The 23,176-nt window shown below is 50.7% G+C and overlaps 1 protein-coding gene across 2 annotated transcripts in view; it reads right to left on the bottom strand.

Annotated features, from left to right (window-relative positions):
- Positions 1–23,176, bottom strand: part of ERI3 (ERI1 exoribonuclease family member 3) — a 194,888-nt gene that overhangs the window by 137,470 nt on the left and 34,242 nt on the right. Inside the window, exon 3 of one of the 2 annotated variants that reach the window (XM_027837917.1) lies at positions 2,485–2,601. The exons of the other annotated variant lie outside the window; for it this stretch is intronic. Within the exon in view, the coding sequence (XP_027693718.1) occupies positions 2,485–2,601 (117 nt within the window). The remainder of the gene's footprint in view (positions 1–2,484; positions 2,602–23,176) is intronic. 2 annotated transcript variants of the gene reach the window in all.

Raw genomic sequence — 23,176 nt, 5'->3', positions numbered from 1 at the left:
ACACACACACACACACACACACACACACACACACACACACACACACACCCCCCCAGCATCTGGGGGAGAAGGGGAGTGGGCAGAAGGCACCAGGAGGAACAAGCCCAACCCATCTGATCTCTCTCCAAGCCACATCCTGGGCCTGGAGCACAGGCTGATGACAGAGGCTTGGGAAAGAGCTGTTCATTCACCAAGCCCAGGGCTACTGCTCCCAGGAAGAAGGGAGGCCTGAAGGGAGCGGGCCAGGCTTCAGCCTCCCTCCCCCAGTGGGCTCCATACATAGGTGTTCCTTTCCTATGTTTCAACCCTCCTGGCACAGGGGCTGGTGGGACACAAGCTGTACCAGGGGGCTGGGAGGGAGAGAGGGAAGGTCCTGGTGTGGGGAGAAACCCAAGGAGACCAGGGTCCCCCTGGCGGCCCCAGGCCCCAGTAGCCCTGATGACATGGCATAAGTGTACCCCACTATTCTCTCACTCTCTCTTTCTCCTCTTTTTCTCTCTCCTTTTCTCCTTCTCTTTCTCCCTTTCTTTCTCCTTTCTCTCCCTCCCTTTCTCTTTCTCCTTCTCTCTCCCTTTCTCCTCTTTCTCCCTTTCTCTTTCTCCTTTCTTTCTCTCCCTCCCTTTCTCTTTCTCTCTCCCTCCCTCTCTTTCTCCTTCTCTCTCTCTTCCCCTCCTTTTCTTTCTGTTTTTATTTCTGTCAGTCTCTCCCTCCACTTTCTCCCTCCCTTTCTCTATCTCCCTCCTTTTTTCTGTTTCTATCTGCGTCTGTCACACACACACACACACACCCCTCCCACATTCAGTCCAGATTTTCCACCGCTGTCCTGTGCCATCACAGACTAAATGCCTTCCTGTGGTTGAACTCAGCTCCTGGGGTGTCAAGCCCTTCCCGGAAGCCCGGTCTGCTCTATTCAGGGCTCAGAAAAGAAAGTGCCACAGAGAGGGGCGGGGTGGAATAAGGGTGCTGGAAAGGGAGGGAGATGAGAAAATGACGGCCAAGAAAGGCCTCTGGGAAGTCCAGGAGGGCTCATAAGTGATCTCACTTGCTGACTCAGAGTTCTCTTCTGTGCAGATGCCATCTAGGGGACCCATTAAAAACTTTCTGGAAAGATCCCACATTCTTCAGAGGACCTTGTGTCAGGATCTCATCGGACCATCCCCAAATCCCTCCCCTCCCCACAAGTCCCCAAACATTTCCTTCCCGTCCACTGCCCCGCAGAGTCCAGGGGAGGGCCAGCCCTGGGGCGGCTGCCCGCCCCTCCCCAGCTGGCTCCCTGCTCTGCTATCCTGAAGACAGAGCATTATGGAGAGGCTGGGCTGAACACTGCCATGGTGGGGGTTCCCACCCCAAGGGAGGGTCCTAGGGGAGGCACTGTGTGATTGGCTGGCCTGATGAGGACCTGCTGAGAGGGGCTGATGGCACTGGCAGCTGGAGAGAAGGGAGGGGAGGGGAAGAGGACAAAGTAGAGGACAAGGGAGGGGGGAGGGGAGGAGGGAATAAGCTCCAGGGAGTTAGACGAAGTAAGAACCACCTACCCCTCAGGAGTGTTGTAAGGCTCAGCTACAATACTCTTTTTAAGTGCTTGGCTTAGCCCAGTGCCTGGCACACAGTAGGCACTATACAAATGTTAGCTATTCTTCTGAGCCCCAGGCCTGTAGGGGGAGAGGAGCTGGGGCAGGGAGAGCCACCCCAGGACAGCAGGGGGCACCTGGCCGAGCTGTCTCCCTCAGCTCCCCAGCCCCAAGAGGAGGCGACGGAGGGGCCTCAGCAGCTCTGCTCGTGCCTGGCCGTCTTCTACATAGCAGGAATGTCATTTTCTGGTTGGTTAGGCGCTGTTTGCGCCCTGTCTCTTTCATTTATATGGATGTGGGAGAAGGTGACTGTCCAAAAGAGGGCAATTTTTCTTACTGACATTAGTGGGGCGGCAATATTAGAGATTCTCGGGGAGACAAAGCTCCAGGAAGCCTGACATCTTCCACTCTTGGAAGACTGGGAAAATAACAGCTTGTTTCCAGGACCCCTGGGCCACCTGGCCCTGCAGCCAAGAATTTCTGAGGCTCACTCTCTTCTTACAGACCAGCCGGTAGAGAGAGGCCTGCCCACCCAGCTGCATTGGGAGTTAGAGGCACAGTGCTCCCCACTCCAGGCCAGACCACTCCAGCACTGTGCAGGGCAAACCAGAGACAGGGCTGCCCTCAGGAAGATCAGGATCCATCACGCCCCCCAAGATGCCCTATAAAGGACTGCCAAGGGTGGAAGTCCCTAAGAGAAAGGGAACCAGGAAAACTACGCAGGTGGCATCCTCTACGTCCTCTATGCTTGCCAGTCAGACTCAGCCTCCAGCCCCACAAGCCTGCCTGAGGACTCTGGTTCTCATAAAGCCTGACTAAAGCCCCTCATCCTGCCCTCATCTGTACCATACCAGTGTCCCTGGGCCCAAAGCTCCCTCCTCCCCAGACCCCCTCCCAGGACCATGCTCTTTACCTCTGTACAGAAGGGGGTCAGCTGAGGGTGGACAGCCGGCTGCACATACATGTGAAACGTGGACTCAATTTCCATCGTCTGACCGTTTAACTTCAGAATGGGGAATTCGATGATTTCCTACACAGAGGGAAAGAGGGAAGGGATAGAGAGACAGAGAGGGAGAGAAGGAGGAAGGAAGGGAGAGGGAGGGAGGGAGAGAGCAAGAGGTAGGAAGACAGAAGAGAAAGGAGAGTAAAAAGAGAGGAAGAGAAACAGGAGAAAGGAAAGAAAGAAAAAGACAGAGAAGAGAGAGAGTCTTTAGAACGATCAGTTTCAATTCAACAAACATTGATTAAGCAGTTAATATGTGAAAGGCAAGTTGAAGCCTGAAACAGAGGAAAGGGAAGCCAGGCCTTGCAGTCAGGAGGGCCTTGGCTCTGGGCCTGCCACTGACTCATACTGACTGTGTGACCTTGGCCAAGTCACTCACCCCCCTCGGTGCCCCAAGCCACTCTCTAAGACACCCACCCGGGTAGACCCTGTCTCCTCACTACAAATTCCCTAGACAGTGAAATCACAGATCTGGACCAAAAAGAGAATGTGTCCAGCACTAGGGAGATGAAGGCCAAATGAAAAGGTCCCTGCCCTCCGGCATCTGTCATTCCATGTCAGCAGTGAAAGTCAAATGGGTTGAGGAGGCAGAGAAGGCTAATGGCTGAGAAAAGGCTTCAGGTACAAAGGGGTGCTGAGCTGGGCTGGAGCTTCTGACAGAGCATCCACCAGAGGGCTGGGTGCAGGAGATGGGACGCTGAGTTTAGTGACCTGCTGGGAGGCCAGTTTGGCTGGAATATATGTAAAAGGGACTAAAAATGAACTAAGTCTGGAAAAGCAGACTGACTCCAGAACGGCTGGCTGAGTTTAGATTTTATCTCAGATCCCAAAGGGCCCCATTGATACTTCTTGACCTGGGGAGCCAGAAGCGGCATACTCACACCTGGGCTTCAGAAAACGCCCTCTGGCAGCTAAGAGAAGGCCAGGAGGCCTGGGTGGAGTTTATACCATCATGTAGTCCAGGCGTGTGGGGATGGGGGGGGGGTGGGGGTCCATGACACAGAAAAGCTGAAGAAGCCCTGTTCCATGCTGTCTTGCTTGGTGATCCCTCTGGTTCCCAGGGGGTCCAGTTCTCATCTCTGTACAGAGGACTCCCAGATCTTTATACCCAGCCTTAGTCTCTCTCCTGAGCTCCAGTCCCTATCACCAACTCCCTCTGGGACTTGTTGAAGTGCTGGCCGTGAGAACTGAGAGATCTCCACCAACTGAAAACGTTCCCTCTCCTCCTCCCCTCCCTCCTCTCCCACCTTTGCTCTCCCTCTTTCTCCTTCTCCGCTTCCTCCCTCCTCCTCTTCCTCATTATTTATTCCCTAGAAGCCAGTTCCTGTTCTGAGCTCAGAGCTCAAGATTCCTAAAATGGGCAAGGCCAAGTGGAGTGCACCAGAATCCCCAAGCACTAGCAGGCTCCCCTCTTTCCTGGCCAGGCCTGGGTCCACCACTCTCTCACTAGCTCAGTGACTTTGGGCAAGTAAATACATTATGTCACCTTTCTGGGTGTCAATTTTCTTATGCAGAATCAACTGACAAGCACTTATTAAGCACTTACTGTGTACCACCAAGCACTAAGTACTGAGGACAGAAAGAATAAGCAAAAACCATCCCTGTCCTCAAGGAGCTTACACTCTAACAAGGGAAACAACACGCACATACAAGATGCATACAAGCTACAAACAGAGTGGCCAGAAGCAAATCTTAGCAGGGAAAGCTCAAGCACTTGGGAGGCTAGAGAAGTTCTGCTGAAGGGGACATTTGAGCTGACCCCCCAAGGAAGCTGGGGATTCTGAGAGGTAGCTATAAGGCAGGAAAGCATGGCAGGCCCGGAGGACAGCTAACGCAAAGACATGCAGAAGGGAAATGAGGGGGTAGGCCCACATGACGGGGGGGGAGGCCGCCCCAAAAAAAAAGAAAAGGGGGGGGGGGGGGGGGGGGGGGGTAGAAATGTCTTCGTTTCTAGAAATGTGCTGAGTTTGAGATACCTATAGGACATCCACTTTAACATGCCCCAGCGGGAGTTGGTGATAGGGACTGGAGCTCAGGAGAGAGACTAAGGCTGGGTATAAAGATCTGGGAGTCCTCTGCACAGAGATGAGAACTGGACCCCCTGGGAACCAGAGCGATCACCAAGCAAGACAGAATGGAGCAGGGCTTCTTCAGCTTTTCTGTGTCATGGACCCCCACCCCCACCCCCACCCCTACCCAGCCTGCTGACGTCTACCGACCCTACTAAATATATAAAAGAAACCGATTATAACGAAACACAATCGTCAAAATGTTTTTCAAAACAAGTTCAAAGACCTTAGGTTGAGAACCTCTGCTATAGAGGGAGAAGAGAAGACACAGGAGAGAATCTTGTGGGATAACCCCAATTAGTGAGCGTGATTTGGATGGTGAACCAGCAAAGGAGGGATGGAGGGAGGGAAGGAAGGAAGGGAAGGGAGGAAGGAAGGAAAGGGAGGGAGGGAGGGAGGGAGGAAGGAAGGGAGGAAGGAAGGAAAGAAGGAAGGGAAGGGAGGGAGGAAGGAAGGAAAGGAGGAAGGAAGGAAAGGGAGGAAGGGAGGAAGGGAGGAAGGAAGGAAGGAGGGAAGGAAGGGAGGAAGGGAGGGAGGATGGAAGGGAGGAAGGAAGGGAGGGAGGAAGGAAGGAAGGGAGGGAGGAAGGAAGGAAGGGAGGGAGGGAGGGAGGGAGGGAGGAAGGGAGGAAGGAAGGGAGGAAGGGGGAAAGGCACCTATTATGCGCCAGGCACTGTGCTAAGCACTTAACAAATATCACATTTGATTCTCATAACAATCCTGGTGTCATCCCCATTATTATTAATGTGGATACTATTAATTATGATTATCCCCATTTCACAGTTGAGGAGACTAAGGCAGAGAGAGGTTTAGTGACTTGCCCAGGGTCATACAGCTAGTAAGTATCAGAGGTCAGATTTGAACTCGGCTCTTCCTGAGACACCAGCTGCATCCTGAGTAGTCAGTCAGGTAGACAGTGAACCAGCAGAGAATAGTGTCACAAAAACCGAGAGGAGAGGATAATCAATAGCATCGAGGAGTCCGAGAAGGATCAACACTGAGAGAAGACCAGTAGACTTGGCAACTAAGAGAACACTGTTAATTTTGGACAGAGTGGTTTCCCCTGAATGATGTACTCAGAAGCTACACTGCAGGGGGATCAGAAATGAGCAGGAGGTGAGAAGTGTAGACACCCCGTATAGATAGATGGCCTTCTCATGGAATTTAGATGAAAAAAGGTGATCCCTAGGATGGAAGGATCACAAAAGGGCCTTCTGAGGATGGGGAAGCCACACACGTGCAGGCCGTCAGGAAGCAGCCAGAGATAGGGAGAAAGTGAGACGTGAGAGGGGGCGATCTGCTGGAGGACGTGGTAGGGAACGGGACTGAAGACCCAGTCATGCTTTGGAGCGGAGGCAGGAGGCCACCACCTGGAGCCTACCTAACCTACCTGTCATCCTCAATATGCCCAGCCCTATCTGCCGCTCGGAAGTTGATGTTAATGTTAATTTTAAAATGAATCTTTTTTTAAAGGTGTGGAGGGGGGCTCCTTCTGCCCCCTCACCCCATATCCCAGAACCACTGCCCTGTTCGGGGGACGGGAATGCCGATAGTCCCCTCTTCCCATGCCCAAACGCCAGCCCCCGCCTGCCAGCCTGCCCATGTGTCTCTGCTTGCAGCAGGCAGGGGAACCAGAAAGCAGTGATTCATCAACAGGACCGCCAAGGATACAAATGACCCGCCATCAGAAATGGGCACTGATCTGTTCATAGAAAGTTCACACTATGCCAGGGAGATGGGCTCCTTAATTATTTCTTCAAAAAAATGAAAAAGTCTGAAGCCAAAAAGGAGAAAGAAGAGAGTGGATAAAAACCAGTAAGAGCCACCTCCCCCCGCCCCCGCACCCCCCTCCACAAGCCCAGGAACTTAATGGAGGAGGAGGAGGAGCAGGAGGGACAATTTGTTTGGTGTCTCCAAGATTAATTTGTCTCCGTTATTTAATAGAGATGCACAGCACCAAGGTTCTGGCGTGCAAATGAGCCAGTGGAGTGATGGCTCCTGGAGCTGCCTGCCTCCCCAACCACTCCCGGAGAAGGGAAGCGCCAAAGTGGGGCGGGGGGCGAGGGGGAGGGAGGGGAGAGTGGGGGGAGGGGAGAGAATAAAAAAAATTATTGCTTTTTAATATTCAAAAACAGTTTGCAAAATTTAATCAAAACAGAGGAAAAGCTAACATTTTTACCACTTTGACATTTTTATTAGCGCTTTCATAAATTTTTAAAACATGAATGGAATTAGTTTACAACAAAAAAAAAAAAACTGCCCTGAAAACATCTGGAAGAGACAAATAGGAAATAATAAAAAAATAAATAAAAGCAAACTCCTCCGAGTAAAATTAGCATGTGGAAAAGGCAGCCACTGCAGAGAGGGGACGGCACAGCTCTGGGCCTGGAGGGCGGTCTGGCAGCCTTGACGGGTATCAGAGCTTCCTCGGTGCCCCCCCCTCCACCCCAACAACCACACACACCAACGCTAGCCCAGCAAAAGCTCTGCCTAAGGTTCCCCCTCCTGTGCCCAGCAGCCACGGAGCCCCCTCCCTGCCAGCGCTACACGGGGGGGGGGGGGGGCAGGGTCTCTTTCCCCCCTGCCCCCCACTCCCGGAGCCCCCCCAAAGCGGGCCGAGGGGGGGGGAGGGGGGGAGGGGGGGGGGGGGGGGGGGGGGGGGGGGGGAGTGGAAGGTAGGTGGGCTTCCTTCCAGTCTTGGCAACAGATATTGCCCAGGGGGAGTTCTGGGCCCACCTGGTTTTCCAACAAAGCAACACCTAGCTAACCTGCAGGGGCTGATGCTCTCCAAGATACCTGGCCCAGGAGCCAATCTCATGGGGTTGGGAGGCCCCCCAGGGGCTGGCCTGTCTCTGCACCCTGCCCCCCTCCATACCAGACAGCATTTCTCCTCCCTGCCTGTGTGACAGGCCTTGCCGCCCTGGTATCTAAGGCAACTCTTCACTAACCATGTTAGCCAGAGCCACAATGAAATTTAACCTGTGACACAGCGGTACTTTTCATTTAAACTTTCATTTGGAGGGAAGCGGTGTTTGGAGACCTGCAGTTTGTCCTGCTAATAAAGACAAGTGTTGGGACCTTTCAGGGTGCCATTCATCTTTGGCCTTTATTAAATTCAATTTTCTTAAGCCTATGATACATTATGAAATTAGGAGTTGACATTCCTCTGGAAACAAAAATATCTATCAAACATAAATAAAAGGGAAAAACCCGCTATTACCAAGAATTTATGGTTTAAAGTTGATCTCTTTCCACTTTGGTACAAGCACATGGCTTGTTTCAGAGATCCAGAATGCTATTACAGATCTAGAATTTCATTAGTATTTCTTATGAAATGCTAAGCACTTCAGCTCCGAGGCTCCTGGTCATGGTCACTGTCATTGCTTCCCCTGGGCCAAAGGGAAGAGACACTGTCCAGCAACCCAGAGTCTTCTCTCCCTCTGTCCCAGGAAACCCTGGTCAAACCCTAAAGGGAAGGGGCAGGGGGAAAAAGAAATAACCCAGGAAAACACAGTGTTCCAGAAGCCTCCTGGGCCCCCACATCCCCAAAGAGAGAAGGGGCTGTCAGAGCCCTTCTGCCAGGGTTAGGCAGCTCACAGTCTAGGAGGGGGGTGGAGGCTCCAGCAGAAGTAAGAGGGAGAGAACAGAGAACAGTTTAGGTGCATGCCCAGTGAGGTCTGCAAGCCCGAGGGAAGGCACACCCAGTGAGCAGCTGGAAGGACCAACACAGAGCTGTCAAGCTTGGCAGGCACACAGAGCATTAGCAGATAAACCTGGAAAGGAAGGAGACCAGATCACACAGGGCCTGGAAGGCCGGGCACAGGAGTGTGAACTTTACCGGGGGAAGCAGGGAGCCACTGAAGGTTTCTGAGCCCAAGAATGTGGCAGCCGCACCTGTGCATCAGGAAGAGGATTCTGGCACCTGGGCGAAGGATGGAGTGGGAGGTGACAGGCTAGAAGCAGCCCCAAGCCCAGCACAGAGCAGGTATTTAATAAAGGCCTGTGGACTAAGCCCCGGCAGGTGAGCCTAGGCTGTACTAGGAGGTGGCAGAGAAGACAGATGCGGGGTGGATGGAGGGTAGGCTGTGACGGGAACAAGAGAGAGAGATACACAGATTCCCCCCAACCTTGCACTCCCCTTCCCAGAACAACGTTCTTCAGACAAGCTGCCTGGGCCACCTGGCTAAAATGTCCACTAGGATGTAACAAGATCCACAGAGAATGCAAAAATCCAGGCACAGGGGAGAACCCAAAGATGGATGGGTGGAGAGAGCATTTACTAAGCACTTACGTATGCCAGGCACTGGGGATAAAAATCCAAGCAAGACAATCCCTGCCCTCAAGAAGCGTGTGTTTTAACAGGAGATAACACACAAAGGGGAGGTGGGAAGGAAGGGAGATTGAGGAGGAATAGGGGCACCATGGTGAGATGGTGTGTGCCAGGAAATGGCATGAGGCTTGACTAGGGACAAGATGGGGTAAAAGCTTCCCTCCTGGAGCCCAGTGTTCCAGGGGTGAAGTACTAGTTGAGGGGAGGAGGAAGGGAGAGATGAGAATGGTGACTGAGTACAGGCAGCATGGGGCGGCGATGGGAAGTGACCAAAGGTTTCCAGATCAAGCTTCCATTGTGCCTCCTGTGGGAGACTCCAGAACGGAAGCAAGAGCTGGTAGCCACGACCTGGCACCAACAAAGATTGCCCAGGAGCCTGTCAAGCCCCCAGGGTCCATCCAAGTGGAGCCATCCAAGCAGCCGGCCAGCAAATCCCCATCTGCTTGCTGCCCCCTTTGACTACAAGCACATTTCAGATGTAAGCTCCTTGAGGGCAGAGTCTTTTGTCTCTTTGTATCCCCAGCACTTAGCACAGTGCCTGGCACATAGTAGGTACGTAATAAATAAATGCTTACTGACTGACAAGCACAGAATGCAAGACTATCTGAAGAGGGTGTCCTTGGGAAGACCATGGGACTTGGGGTCAGAGGGGTTTGGCTTTGAGTTCTGGCACTGCTATCGTCCATCTGACCTTGAACGCTACAAGTCCTTCCCCTTCTCTGGGCTGAAGACTCTTCTCTGTAAAAGGCAGGGTTGGGGAGAGGATATGGAGGCCACACCAAATGATCTCAAAGGGCCCTTCTGGTACCGAATCCAGTGTTCCTACAACTAGGCATGCTGCTTTGCCTAAAATGTCTGGTGGCCCAGGTCCTCTCCCAGCCAGGCACAGTCCTCTCCTCTGCTAAAAACAGCCTTCATCCCAAAGGGAAAAGGCTGCCTGGCCAGCACAGCCCAGAACTGAATTTCTTAAAAATAGCATTTGTTACACAAATCAGTCACTCACCACATCACTCCCCCAAGCACCTCAAACTGACGTGAACAGCCAGGCCCAGGTTGCAGGAGACACAACTTTCTGTCTACTCCTGAGCACGCCTAGAATCCACGTCAATGGCAGCATCTACCCAGCTTGCCCCATTCTGAACATCCCCCATTGCCTGCTTTCCCCTGCTAACCCCAATGCCAGCAGACATTCCCAATAATCTTTTGGTGACTCTTCCTAAGGCAAGGAGCTGGCCTGCTCCTTCCCTGACTCTAGCATAAAACAGAAACTCCTCAGGTGAGCCCAGTCTGGCTTGGGCCCACTGTGCAGGATTGCAAGGACTGACCCAGTCCTTGTTCCAGCCACACTAGACTGGCCCTGGCACTTGCCACTCCATTGTCTACCTCCACGTGTTTGCTCAAGCCACCCCCAATGTCCAGGAGGCCCTCCCCCTCTCCCCTCTACCTACTGCCTATCCTGGCAGGCTAGATAGGGTGAAGTTTAAGGGGGCAAGTAAAACATCTTCTTGGGATACAGATATCAACTTCACAGGGACAAAATGGGGATGAAGCAGTTTGCTGAAAGTGAGCTGGGGGGAGGGGGAAGGGTTAGTGTAAGATCAATATGAGTCAACATTGTGGCAGACAGTAATATCTCAAAGATTACGGAAAACAGGACAGGGACCACAAGGCTAGAGAAGGGAAATTAGGTCCTGATTTTCAAAAAAAGAAGAGAACAGTCTACAAACCCAATGAGCTCAACTTGTATTCCTGGAAAAATTCATTAAAGAGACGGTTGGCAAAGGGAAGAAAAGGAAGCAGTGACTACCATGAGCCAGACTGGCTTCATCGAGGACAGGTCTTGCCAAACCAACCTCATGTCCATGTTGACTCAGTTGCTAAACTGGTAGACCAGAGGAATGCTAGAGATATAACTAACCTAAATTTTTACCAAGCATTTGATAAAATATCTCAGGTTATTCTTGTGGAGAAGATAGAGAGAGATGTAAACTAGATGATGACACAATTAGATGTATTCAGAACTGGCTAAATGGCCAAATTCAGAAAATAATATTTGTTTTTTTTTTTAATTCTGAACTAAACAGACATAAAATAAAATGGGCATTTCCACATATGTAGTTGAACAGAAAAAGAGGATTGCACATGAAATTGTAAGTTCCTATTATGCACAGTTTGCTTTTCTTTTGAAGCACACATTTAGTTCAACCTGTCCTGCTTGTCTGTGCTTCTATCTGACCTTCCTTCCCTCTTTTCTACTCTTAAAAAAAAAAAAAGGCTGCCTCAACGACCCTCTTTTCTCTCTCTCTCTCTCTCTTTTTTTGGCTACTTTTTCTCTATTCCCTTTCATCTGTTCACCCAGCCTCTTTTGGAAAAAGAAAAGAAAACAAAGTCCTTGTAACAAATATGCAGAGTCAAGCAAAATGAATTCCCACTTTGGCTGTGTCTGAAAATGTCTGATTGTGCATCTCGAGTCCATCAGCTCTCTGTCAGAAGGTTGCAGAAGTATTTTGGAATCACAGCTGATCACTGCATTGATCACTGGTCTTAAGTCTCAAAGAGCAGTTTTTAATGGCTCAATGTCAATGTGGTAGGAAGTCTCCAGTGGAGTACCCCAGGGATTGGTGCTTGGCCCTGGGCTATTTATTTAACATTTCATCCATGACAAGGATACAGGCAGAGCTGGCATGCAACCAAATCTACACAGGGCACAAACCAGGAGCAGCGGGGAGAGTCAGGAGCCTAAAGGATCTTGACAGGCTAGAATATGAGGCTGAAACTAATAAGATGAAATTTAATAGGAAGCGATGGAAAGCCTCATCCTTGACTTGGACTTCACGGATTTCTACACCAAGGGGGTGTGTGTGTGTTCTACCTGCACTTGTTCAGAGTGAGTGAGTGTGTGTGTGTGTGTGTGTGTGTGTATACCTGCACTTGTTCAGTTCCTATGGAAGTGAGGTTCATGGGATGCCTGTCCTTCATCTTATGCACATTGATTATGTGAGATAGTATGTTTTCCTTCCCTTCCACCACCTCTCCCCCTGAACCCCCAGCATATTCTCATTTCTTGCTTCTCCTTCAGATCATCAAAACCAAACAGGGCCACCTCAGGCCCACTATCTGTCTTATTTAACTCTCTGTGGCCCCTGAAGACATTGAGGGTCTGAGAGCATACCTGTTTCTTCTCCTATTAGAACATAAACAAATGATCAGTCAGTCAGTTCCTGCCAAATGATGAATACTGTTCGATGTTTCCCTTGACTCCTGTGCTGGCATTTCAGAGTGTCTACTCCATCTGGCCTTATCATCAACAGAGCTTGGAAATCCTCTTCTTTACCAATGGTCCATGTTGGCCCCTGCAGGGTCACTCTCAGTTTTGCTGAACGGGTTATTTCTGGTGGAAAGTCTTTCTCTTTTGCCTTTTAGAACACAACAGTCTAAGTTCTTTCCTTGACAGTGGCAGCTGCTGGATTTTTTGTGATCCAGATTGCAGCTCCTTGGTGCTTGAATTCTTTCTCCCTGGTTGCTGGCAATACTTCCTCTTTGACCTAGAAGCTCTAGACTTTGACTAGAATGTTCCTGGGAGCTTGCATTCTGAGGTTTCTTTCAGAAGGGTTGGTTAATAGATTCTTTCTCATTTACTTCATCCACTGTTCCAAGAGATCGGGGAAGTTTTCGTTTTTGATTTCTTGAAATATAACCAGCCTTTGGGGAAGAGGGTATGATCTTCATAAACTTTTCCATCTAGTGCAGGGTTGTACAAAATGTCTATTGCAAGTCTGCAGAAACTCTAAGTAAAGACAAGCAAGAGGAGGCTGAAGGCAAGTGTTGCACGCAGTGTGGACAAGGAGCAGTCACAAACACTCCCGCAGTGGGCCAGGGCAGGCCCCTAGCAGCATGGGGCCCACGCCTGCTCCCACAAGGCCCAGGAGCCCGAGATTCTGTCTCCTAGACCTGTTTTCTAGGTCAATTGCTTTTGATAGCACGTACCTTATGCTTTCTTCCGGTTTTTCAATCTGTTCATTTTCTAAAAAGGTTTCTTGTCTCGTGGAGTTGCTACTTTCTAGTTGGCCTATTCTAGTTTTCAAGGAGTTTAGTGCTTGGGTACTGTTTATCACCAGAAGTTCTTCATTCTCCTTGACCTCCCTTCCTCCTGCGCTGCTGTTTCCTTTAACATTCCACTTCTGATCACATGTCTCACTTCTTCCAGGTGATCAGGCACCTGGTGGCCAGGATGCTTTTTCTCTGAGGCTCTATCTGGACCTCTGATGGAGGTACTCTCTCCTTCTAGGTCTCTCTTGGGATTCTCTCAGTCCACAATATTTCTTTGTTGTGTTAGGAATTTTCTTCTGTTTATTTCTATCTCTAGCCTTGGTTTTTGGCTGGGGGCTTTGTGTGTGGGTCAGACTTGGCTCTCTTTCGCATCTTGGATGGCGTGGGCATGCCCTGCGTGGTCTCTGGTCTTAGCAACAGCTAAATCCTTGTGCTCTGCAGGAATCCCTAGGTTTTGGCTCATTCTTCTGGTAGTTTAACTTAAGTTTTGGTCTTGGCTACTTCTGTTTCCTCCTTGTTGTACAATTCCTTCCTGTGACCCTGACAGGTCCCAACCAGAAGTTACTGCCTGTGCAGGTGGCGGCATCCTGCAAGAATTTAGGTGCTCCTGGCCCTCTGATCCGCTCACTGTGGCTCGGCTGCAACTTGAATGGGGCTCTCTCTGGCCGTCTCCCGCAGAGGTATGAGGAGGTCTGCCTGAGCCCTCCTGCCTTGTCTCCCACATTCAATACCTGGGCAGGACTCTGAACCATAGGCTTTGTCCTGGAATGGAGGAGTTTACAGCTGCTTCTCTTTGTTCTCCTCATCACTGTCCTTCGGGTTCGTTTTCAGAGATTTGCTGGGGTGTCAGTGCAGAATCAGGGCTCCTCTAGGTCCTAACATGTCGCCACCTCCAGTCTCACAGCCATGCCCCAGTTCTTTGCGTCCAGACCCTTCCTGGGTTATTCCATCTCCTCCTTGGTCTCCCTACCCCAAGTATCCTGCTGACCCACACCCCCCCCACCACCTCAGCACATTTCTATGTTTTACATAAAGGGATTTTCCCTAAGTGGAGGCCTTCCTCCTCCTCCTTCTCAGAGACTGCCAGGGCTTCCCTATTGCCTCTACAATACAAGACAAACTGATTCAGTTTTTAAAGCCCTTCACAAACAGGCTCCAACTTATCTTTCCAGCAGGACTGGACATTACTCTCTTGATTTTTATCTGTCCATCACAAACAATGGAGAAGCCCTTCCCCTCCAGCCTCTCTGTCCCCAGGGCCTGGAATGCCCTTACTCCTCACCTCTGCCCCCCAGTGCCCTTCTTCCTTCCAGCTCCTGCACGAAGTCTTTCTTGATCTCCCCTCCCAAGTTACCTTGTCTTTAACTTTTAATTTGTATTTATTTTCTTTATGTGTAGTCTGTTATATTTACATGAGTCCTTGCTGCCTTACCCACTGGAGTGCAGGCTCCTTGTGAGCAGCTATTGCTCCACTGACTCTAAGCAAACGGACAGTGCTGGGCAGCTGACGGACCGATGAGGAGAACTCACGACTGAATGACTGCAGTTAATAACTGGATGCTCAGCCACGTGCCGTGAGGGGCCGCAGCCACCTCGTGGGAAGGAGGCCGAGCAGCAGAAAAGGCCTGACCTGGACAATCAGGAAGGGGAAGAGCAGACTGACAGCCTCTGACGGGGGAGCAACAGCTCTGGCTTTTGTCCTGAAGGGATAGGAAAGGGCCAAGGGAAGGAGTCGAGGGTCAACCCAAGAGAGAAGGAGCCTTGGCAGGAAGGCTGGGCTCCCAGGCTCCCATTTCTTCCGCCGAGAAGTTCCAAAAGCTACTGTGATCTTAGACTGCATTAAGAGAACCACAGCTTTTAGGAATAAGGAAGCAACGATTCCTCCGTACTCTGCCCTGGTCAGACCATGTCTGCAGTACAGTATTCAGTTCTGGGTGCTACAACTTAAGTCGACAAGCATTTATTAAGTGTCTATTATTAAGTGTTCAGATTAAGCACTAGGGATACAAAGAAAGGCAAAGACACAGCTCCTGCCCTCAAGGAGCTCCCAGTCTAAAGAAGGAGGTACATCAAAGAAGTCTACAGCATAAATGGAAGGGGACCTCAGAGAGAAGGAGCTGACAGGGGTCTGGGGGGGCTGGAAAGGCCTCCAGCAGAAGGGGGAAGGCAGGGCAGGAGGGGCAGCATTCCAGGCAGGGAGGACGCCAGGGAAAGGGCCTGAGCTGGGATATGGAGTGTCTCGTGCCACTGTCCCTCCGCTGTGGACTGCAGTCATGGCAGTCGAGTCTTGGAGGCTGGAAAGGTCAGAAGGGCTCAGCTTGTGACTGGCTTGGGAAGCCCAACAGCCTTTCCCATTTGATCCTCGAGGTAACAGGGAGCCACTGGAGTTTACTGAGGGGAGGTGGGGGTCAGACCAGAGCAGCTGGAGTAGATGATCCCAAAGTGTCAGCCAGCACAGCCTCACCAAGAACAGGTCACCCCAGACTGCTCTATTTCTGACACAGCCACTAGATGGAACACTGGTTGACTGCCTGTCCCTAGAGCTGGGGGACCTGCTGGGAAGCTGTGGCCTAGATAATGGCAAAGTCCAAGATGACACAACCCCTTCCTGCTCTTGGCAGGGAGGGAGGGGACTCTGGGTAAGGCCTGTGGCAGAGCCTGTCAGACACAGACCCCACACTTGAAAAATGAAAATGATGCTAACAGCCACTACCTCATGGGGCTGTTGTGAGAATTTAATGAGATAACATGTGTAAGATGCTTTACAAACCTGATGATACAGATGATGGCTATCATTATTATTAACATCCACCACCACCACCACCATCATCATCATCATTCATCGGGGGCAAATAGCACATCCAAAGATACAAACAATCTGGCTCCTAATCTTGCCCTTACCCACAAGGGCTCCACGAGCATGCTCTATCTGATCATCGTCTTTTCCCGTTCCATCCCTCCCTCTGCTTTACAACCCCAAACCTTGTTCTTCATCCTCACTGTGACCTCTAATCCCTCCACCCCTTGGTTCTTTCCCAAGCCATCCTCCCTCCTCCCTCAGTCCTGGCTACACTTTCCTCCTTTTCTTATCCTGATCCCTTGGTAAATGAATTCAGTTACACTTTCTTCTGTGTTGGAATCTCTTGTCCCCTTATTCTATCAGCAACCTCACCCTGCCAAACCCCACCCTCGGATTGCTCCCATCATCTGCCACCTTCGCTCCTATTCATGTGCTGGGGAAAATCACAAACTGCGCAAAATGGGTCTACTACAAATTTACATTATATAACTGGAACCAAGCCCTCACTGCAGCAAGGCAATCCTTTACAATCCTAATCAATTCACCATCCCACTCATCACACCTGTTTATCCTTCCTCAAGTCCCCTTCCCCCATCCTATAAGCCAAGGACCTCCCCAAGAGCTTGCTCTTATCTCTCCTCCTGTTCCTCTGAAAATACTCAAGCATCCCTCTTCCACTATGTCCTCCTTCATCACTGTGTCTCACTTGGAGGTGGCCCTTCTCTTTAAAAGGCAAACTCATCTACAAGCACCCCCAACTTCATCCCCTCCCACAGCAGGGAATAACTAGAACTTACTCAGCAGAAGGTGGTAACACCATCAGACCTACTCTTTAAGAAAATAACCCAGGCAGTGGAATGGGGGAGAGGCTGAAGGCAAGCAGACAACCATAAGACTAGTGGAAAAGTCTGGGTAAGGACTGATGAAGGCTTGAGCCAGGGTGATGATTGTGTCGTTGGAGGTGAGAAACGTAAAGTAGCAATGACAAGATCTGGCAATAGACTGGATGTGCAGAGTGAGTTTTAGGTGAGGAATCAAGGATGACGCCAACATTGAGAGCAAGGAGATACGGGAATGTTCAGAACAGCTGCAGAGACTGGGATAAGTGAATCCATTTGGGAGGTGTAGAAAGAGTGCCTTACTGCAGTGAGGGCCCAGCCTGGAAAAAAATCACGGGTTGTTGTTTTGGACATGTCAGGTTGGAGATGTCTACACGACATCCCGTTCAAGAAGTACAAAAGGTAGTTGGTGTTACAGGGCAGAAGTTCAGGAGAGGCTGAATACAGAGACCTGGGAATCATTTGCATAGAAATGATAAATGAACCCATAAGAGTTAATCACCAAATGAGACAGAGTGGAAAAAGCCTTGGGAGACTCAGTGGGCAATGCTTATGGGGTGTGATCTGGATGAAGATCCTACAAAGGAAATGGACATGGACACATCAGGCAGGTAAAAGGAGAACCAGGGAATGGCAGAATCACAAACATTTACAGGGAAGACTCTCCTGGAGAAGAGAGTGATCAACAGTGTCAAAGGCTGCAAAGAGATCAAGAAGGATGAAGGGGGAGAAAACGCCATTAGGTTTGGTAATTAAGAGATCATTGGGAGCTTCACAGGGAGCGGCTTCAGTTGAATGACGAGGTTAGAAGCCAGACTGCAGAGAACTGAGGAGAAAGAAGGAGAGGGAGAGGCATCAGCTACAGACGGCTTTCTTAAGTTTAGTCAAGAAGGAAAGGCAAGATATAGGACGATAGTTAGTGGAGATGGTCAGGTCGAGGGAGAGCTTTTTAAGGATATGGTGCGCTTGTAGACAGTAGGAAAGGAGCCAGTGGAGAGGGAGAGACCAAACAGGGCAGAGTGGGAATGACAATGGGGGCTCAGAGAAGAAGGGCCTGAGATAGGATCAAGCGTGCACGTGGAGGAGAAAGGCCAACCCCCTCATGTGAGAAAGGGCGATAGGAAGAGGTGTATGAACGATGAGAGATGAGGGGAGAAAGAAGAGTTTGTGGTAAATGGCCTGTTTCGCCAGTGAAGTTTGTGGGGAGGCTCGGGATGCTGTCAGAGCCTCAAGGAGATGCAGGAATGTCAGAACAGCTGCAGAGATTGGGATAAGTGAATCCATTTGGGAGGTGCAGAAAGAGTGCCTTACTGCAGTGAGGGCCCAGCTGAGGTTGTATAATAACATCAGTTTGTAGTGGACCGAGTTGGCATAGTTTTTTACTTTCTCCAGCTCTGTTCAGTGGCATGTGAGTAGGAGGTGGAAGAGGATGTGAATAACCCAGGGAGTAATCAGTGATAGGTAAAAGAGGCGAGGGGTCAGAATATAGAGAACACAGTAGAATTGAGCTGAGTGAAACACGAGGGCATCAAGACAGGGGGAAAGAACTGATGATAACAGCAGCTAGGTCTTATATAGCGCTTTAAAGTTTGCAAAGGGCTTTTAAAATACTACTGTGTTTCATCTACACAAAACTGTGAGAGATAGGTGCTATTATCATCCCCATTTTACTGATAAGGAAACTGAGGACGAAGATTAAAGTGACTTGCCCAAGGTTACACAGCTTATAAGTGTCTGAGGCCAAATTTGAACTCAGGCCTTGCAGACTTCAGGTCTACTGCACCATCTAGCAGTGAGGATATAGAACAGGATTAGGGATCATAAGGCATAGAAATAGATGAAATGACAAAAGATTGTGATCACATAAAAGAATTATGGAGTTCATGAACATGGAAATGGGACACCTGTGGGTAACAGCAAGATTAAGGTGATGGCATAACTGTCCTTATGGAACAGAGAAGTGAGTCACTGGAACTGGGAGGGAGTGGGAGATGTGGGCCACAAACATGTATACTGAAGGCAGATGGGGAAGAAGGGAAGGTGGTGAGCCAAGCCCTGATCTCCCCAAGAAATGAGGGGAGCCATCCTGAAGTCAGTCGATAAATGGCCACCAGCATCTGGATCGGGTAATCAATCTGGATTTAAAGAACCTCCACAGAGGAGGGATTGCTGACACTGCCATCAGCGATGGCAGCAGAGAGAGAGCCTGGAAGTGACATGAGGAACAATGACCAGTCAGTGCTGGAAAGGGTGGCCAGGGAGGTTGCGTCATCAGGGGGGAGCCAGGTCTCAGTGGCAGCCAAAAGATGGAAGGGGTGGGAGAGGAGAAGTTTTAAAGTGAAAGCAAGTTTGTTAACTATGGAACAGGTATTCCAGAGGACACAGTGGAAGGAGTGTCTAGAGCAGAAGAATCAGGATATTGAAGGATCTTGAGCTCGTGACATATGAGGGTCTACTGAAGAAACTAAGCATGTTTAGCCTGGAGATGAGAAAACTCAGAGGGGAAGATAATAAGTTTTCAAGTATTTATCTGAAAGGCTGTCACCGAGAAGGAAAACGAGGTTTGTTTGGCTTGGCCTCAGAAGGAAGAACTAGGAGCAATGAGCGAAAGCTGAAAAGAAGTAAACTGAGGCTCAGTGAGGGGAAAATCCCCTTGCTCTGAACTGCCTTGTGTTATTTCTGTATCTGTATCTTCAGTCCCTGACACCGTGCTTTGCATACAGGAGGCACTCAATAAATGTCTGCTGAATTGAATCAGAGGTCAGGGAAAAGGTGATGAAGTAACAGCACGTGGACTTGTCTTTCAAGTGGGCAGGGGCTTGGGAAAAGCTTAACCTGGCTCGGCCACCTCACACAATTCTGCCCAGCGCAGCAGCCACACAAAATAAAGTTGAATGACCACAACATACAGAACACAGAAAGCACCGTCGGCACTAAGAAAGGACAAAAGCAACCCCATTCTGAGATACCACACAGGGGACATAAGTTAGATTAGAAGCAGTGCCAAATGAGGGTATCCAACACTGCAGAATCTATTCACAGCCATCTTTAGAAATAAAATACATTGGCCTCTGACTGGTGGAGGTAGGGAACAGAATAGATTCGCAAGGTCCTGGCCCATCCTAGAACCCAATAAGTTTATGTTGTGGAAGGGGCTGGTATTTGTCCAATAGGAGACCACTCACTCTTCCCCCCAAAGAAGAGGCTCCCATCATGGCCAGGAGTATGGGGGTTTCTAGAAGCAGCCTTGAAAGCCCAGAGAACCCAAACACAGCTCTGGGGAAAAGGTCCTGGCACTTGGCACAGGGGAGGGTCCCTTAGTTTGGGGTGAGGGAGTGTATCCTGGGAGCTAGACTCTGAATGGGACAGGGTGGCAAAGGGTGTATGTCTTGGAGCAAGGTTCTGTGGGGTGTGATGGGGGCAGATCCCTCAGTGGGGGAGAGGGTCTTGAGAGCCAGTTTCTGCAGGAGAGAGGTCTCAGGTTTGGGGGAAGGTGTCCTGAGAGGCAGGCACTGGACAGAGTGGGATCCCTCAGGGGGGAATGGGGTAGGGGAAGAAGGGGTATGTTGGGGGGCCAGGCTCTGCACGGGTGTAGTCACTCAGTATATACAAGGCAGCCAGAAAGATGAGGGAGTCAGCCGGTGCAAAGGATGAGTTCTCAGTACCTGAGGAATCCAGGTGCCACACTCTGCACTGGGCAGGAGCCACACAGTTTGCTTCAGTTTCTCTGGTTTGTATTTTTTTTAAAGTCATTTTATGCACAAGGAGCTTATTTCTTAAACAAACACTCGTGGTTTTGATTTACACCGAAGACGGCTCCTAAATAATTTATGGCGGGTTAAATTTATTGCAGAGCCCTGGCTGGCTGCAAATTCGAATTGCCAAATAATTAGATTTTAGGGCCAAGCTTATAAATTATCCGTCGATTTGTCCGGACTTGTTTGTCAGCTGCTTTGTGCTCCAGGTCATCTTTGGCATTGGGCTATTTGTGTTTTAATTGTTGATTTGCACTTTGACAGATGAGAGCGGACGCCTCCAAGTTTCAGGGGGAGGATGGTGGGGAAATCAGGGCTTGAAAAGGCTTATTTTTTCCTCCCTCCCTCTCCCCTCTTCCCATGTCAACCTCAAGGCCATTAAAATAGAAAAGAGCTTGAACACAGACAACTAGCTGTGTGTGTGTGTGTGTGTGTGTGTGTGTGTATGTGTGTCTGTGTGTGTACATGTACCATTTACTTTCACTCAACCTGAGTTTTAAGAAAACGGATAACGCTACAAGTCACAAATAACATCCAATAATCACAGCTCTCTGGAAAAATGCACCACCCGTGAATGCCATATATGTGTGGAGGTGGACGTATGTGCCTGAACTCACACCCCCCTAAAGCATGGCCAGCCCTGCCTGAAGTGCTGAGATACTGGTAGCCTCTGCTAAGTCGATCCTTCAGGGCAGAAGCTGGCACCAAATGATTTCTGTGGAGCTGCCTGTATGCATACATTTATCTGGTGCCACTGAGGCAGGGAGTGGTCGTGGTTGTAGGCAATGCCCCCTCTGAGGCAGGGAGAGGACCCAGTCAAATCCAAGAGCAAACTCACCTGACAAGGACATGTCTGTCAGCTGTAGGCCCTTTCCTCACTCCTACCTCCCTTCCCCTCTCTCTCCCCAAAGGGAGGGCCCTATATATATACTGCCTCAAAGAGAAGGCACAGACCAGGAAGGCTCAGTTAGCAAAGGGTCACCAAGAATTCCCCTCCCCTGGGGGGTCCAGAGGCCATAATCCTGTCCCCAATGCACATGACCCACAATGCACTACTCCTAATCAGCCAATTTCCCAACAAAGTGGATTGATATGCCCAGAGGTCAAGTGACTTGCCTAGGGTCACACAGTAAGTGAATGATTTGGTTGCTGAGGTACCAGGGGAGCCCTGAGGGATCTCAAACAACTGTTTCATTAACCAGACAACCAGCTGTAGTGTTGGGAGAATGGGGCAGGGTGTGGATGCTTTGGAGTACACTGGCATGCTGCCCTCAATGGTCAGTGCTGGGTCCCCAGGAGTGCACAAGGCTAGTGACAGAAGACAGTCACCACAACATTAAGCCTCAGGGCAGCAGCATGGCAGCTTTCCCCACTGCTTCTCTGGGAGGCAGGGGGTGAGGGGACAGAGAGGCGGGGTGGGGAGGCCTACAAGGGGACAGGGAGGGGGGAAGGTCAGGAAGGCAGGGGGTAAGGGGACAGTGAGGTGGGGGGGGCCCTGCAAGGAGACAGAGAGGTGGGGGGGGGTAAGGAGACAGGGCGGCAGGCTGGTGAGGGGCAAGGGGACAGGGAAGCAGGGGGATAGGGAGGCAGGTGGTGAGGAGACAGGGAAGCAGGGGGACAGGGAGGCAGGGGGATCTAGGGGACAGAGAGGCGGGGGGGCAAGAGGACAGGGAGGTAGGGGGATGAGGGGACAGGGAAGTGGTGAAAGGGCAAGGGTACAGTGAGGCGGGGGGGGCAAGGGGACAGGGAGGCAGGAGCACAAGGAGACAGGTTTGTGCTTGGAGCACCCACAGCCCCCCAAAGTATCTGTTCACAGCTGCATCAGCTCCTGTGCCACACGAAGCCCACGTGTGTCCTCACTTGTGGAAAGCTTGGTCCTGGCTGTGTCTCAGCCTACATGCAACCCAGAGGACACAGTGCTGACAGACATGATGCCCTCCCACCTACCTCTGGTCATCTGTCAGGTACTCGGTGTCTATATCCTCTCCCTTTCCTTAATCCTAGTAAATAAGGCTGACTAAGGTGAGCTTCTCAGAAGAGCTATTCTAGGAATAGGAACTGGATCTGCTGGCTTCAGCCCTCTCCAAACAGGGAGGGACAGACGGAGGTGGGATGGCAGGAAGAGATGCAGCTGCCCCATGAAGGTGGCTCCATGTGAGGGATGGGATCCAGGGGCTTCCCGCTCAGGGCCTGACTGCCCCAGCTCCCTAGAGCAGCCCTAAGATTCTGCCAATGCGCTTCTCTCCTACCATCCTCCGTCTGCTCCTCCACCACCTCACCTGGCACACGGTTTTCAGCCCTCTAACGAGCAGGTACGTAACCCAACAGGACACCAGGGCAGGCCCATGAACCTACAACAGGGCCTTTGAAAGCCACTTCAGGGTCCTGGTGCCACTGGCTCATTAGCTAGGGTCTCACAGAGCAAGCAGGGTCCCCTTGCCCTTACAGGGCCAACTGTCCAGCCATAAGGCACAGCAGGGCTCAGGAGCAACCTGCAGCACCTCCCCAACTCCTTTATCTGATCCTTTCTTCTCCCATTCCATCGTTCTCTCTGGCCTATGACCCCTAACCCTGTTCTTTATCCTCACTGTGACTGTCAATCTCTCAGTTCTTTCCAAAGCTAGCCCTCCTGCCCCGGCCTCTCTTACCCCTTCCACATTCTGACCTCTTGGAGAATCAGTTCTCTTCTGAGTCCCTTGCCCCTTAATCCTATCACTGATCTTGCCCTGCCAAGCCTCAGCCTAGAGTGACTCTCACCA

Source organism: Vombatus ursinus, unplaced genomic scaffold (assembly GCF_900497805.2).
Source record: "Vombatus ursinus unplaced genomic scaffold, bare-nosed wombat genome assembly UNPS02014825.1, whole genome shotgun sequence".
NCBI lineage: Eukaryota > Metazoa > Chordata > Mammalia > Diprotodontia > Vombatidae > Vombatus > Vombatus ursinus.
This window is presented reverse-complemented; position numbering and strand designations above follow the sequence as displayed.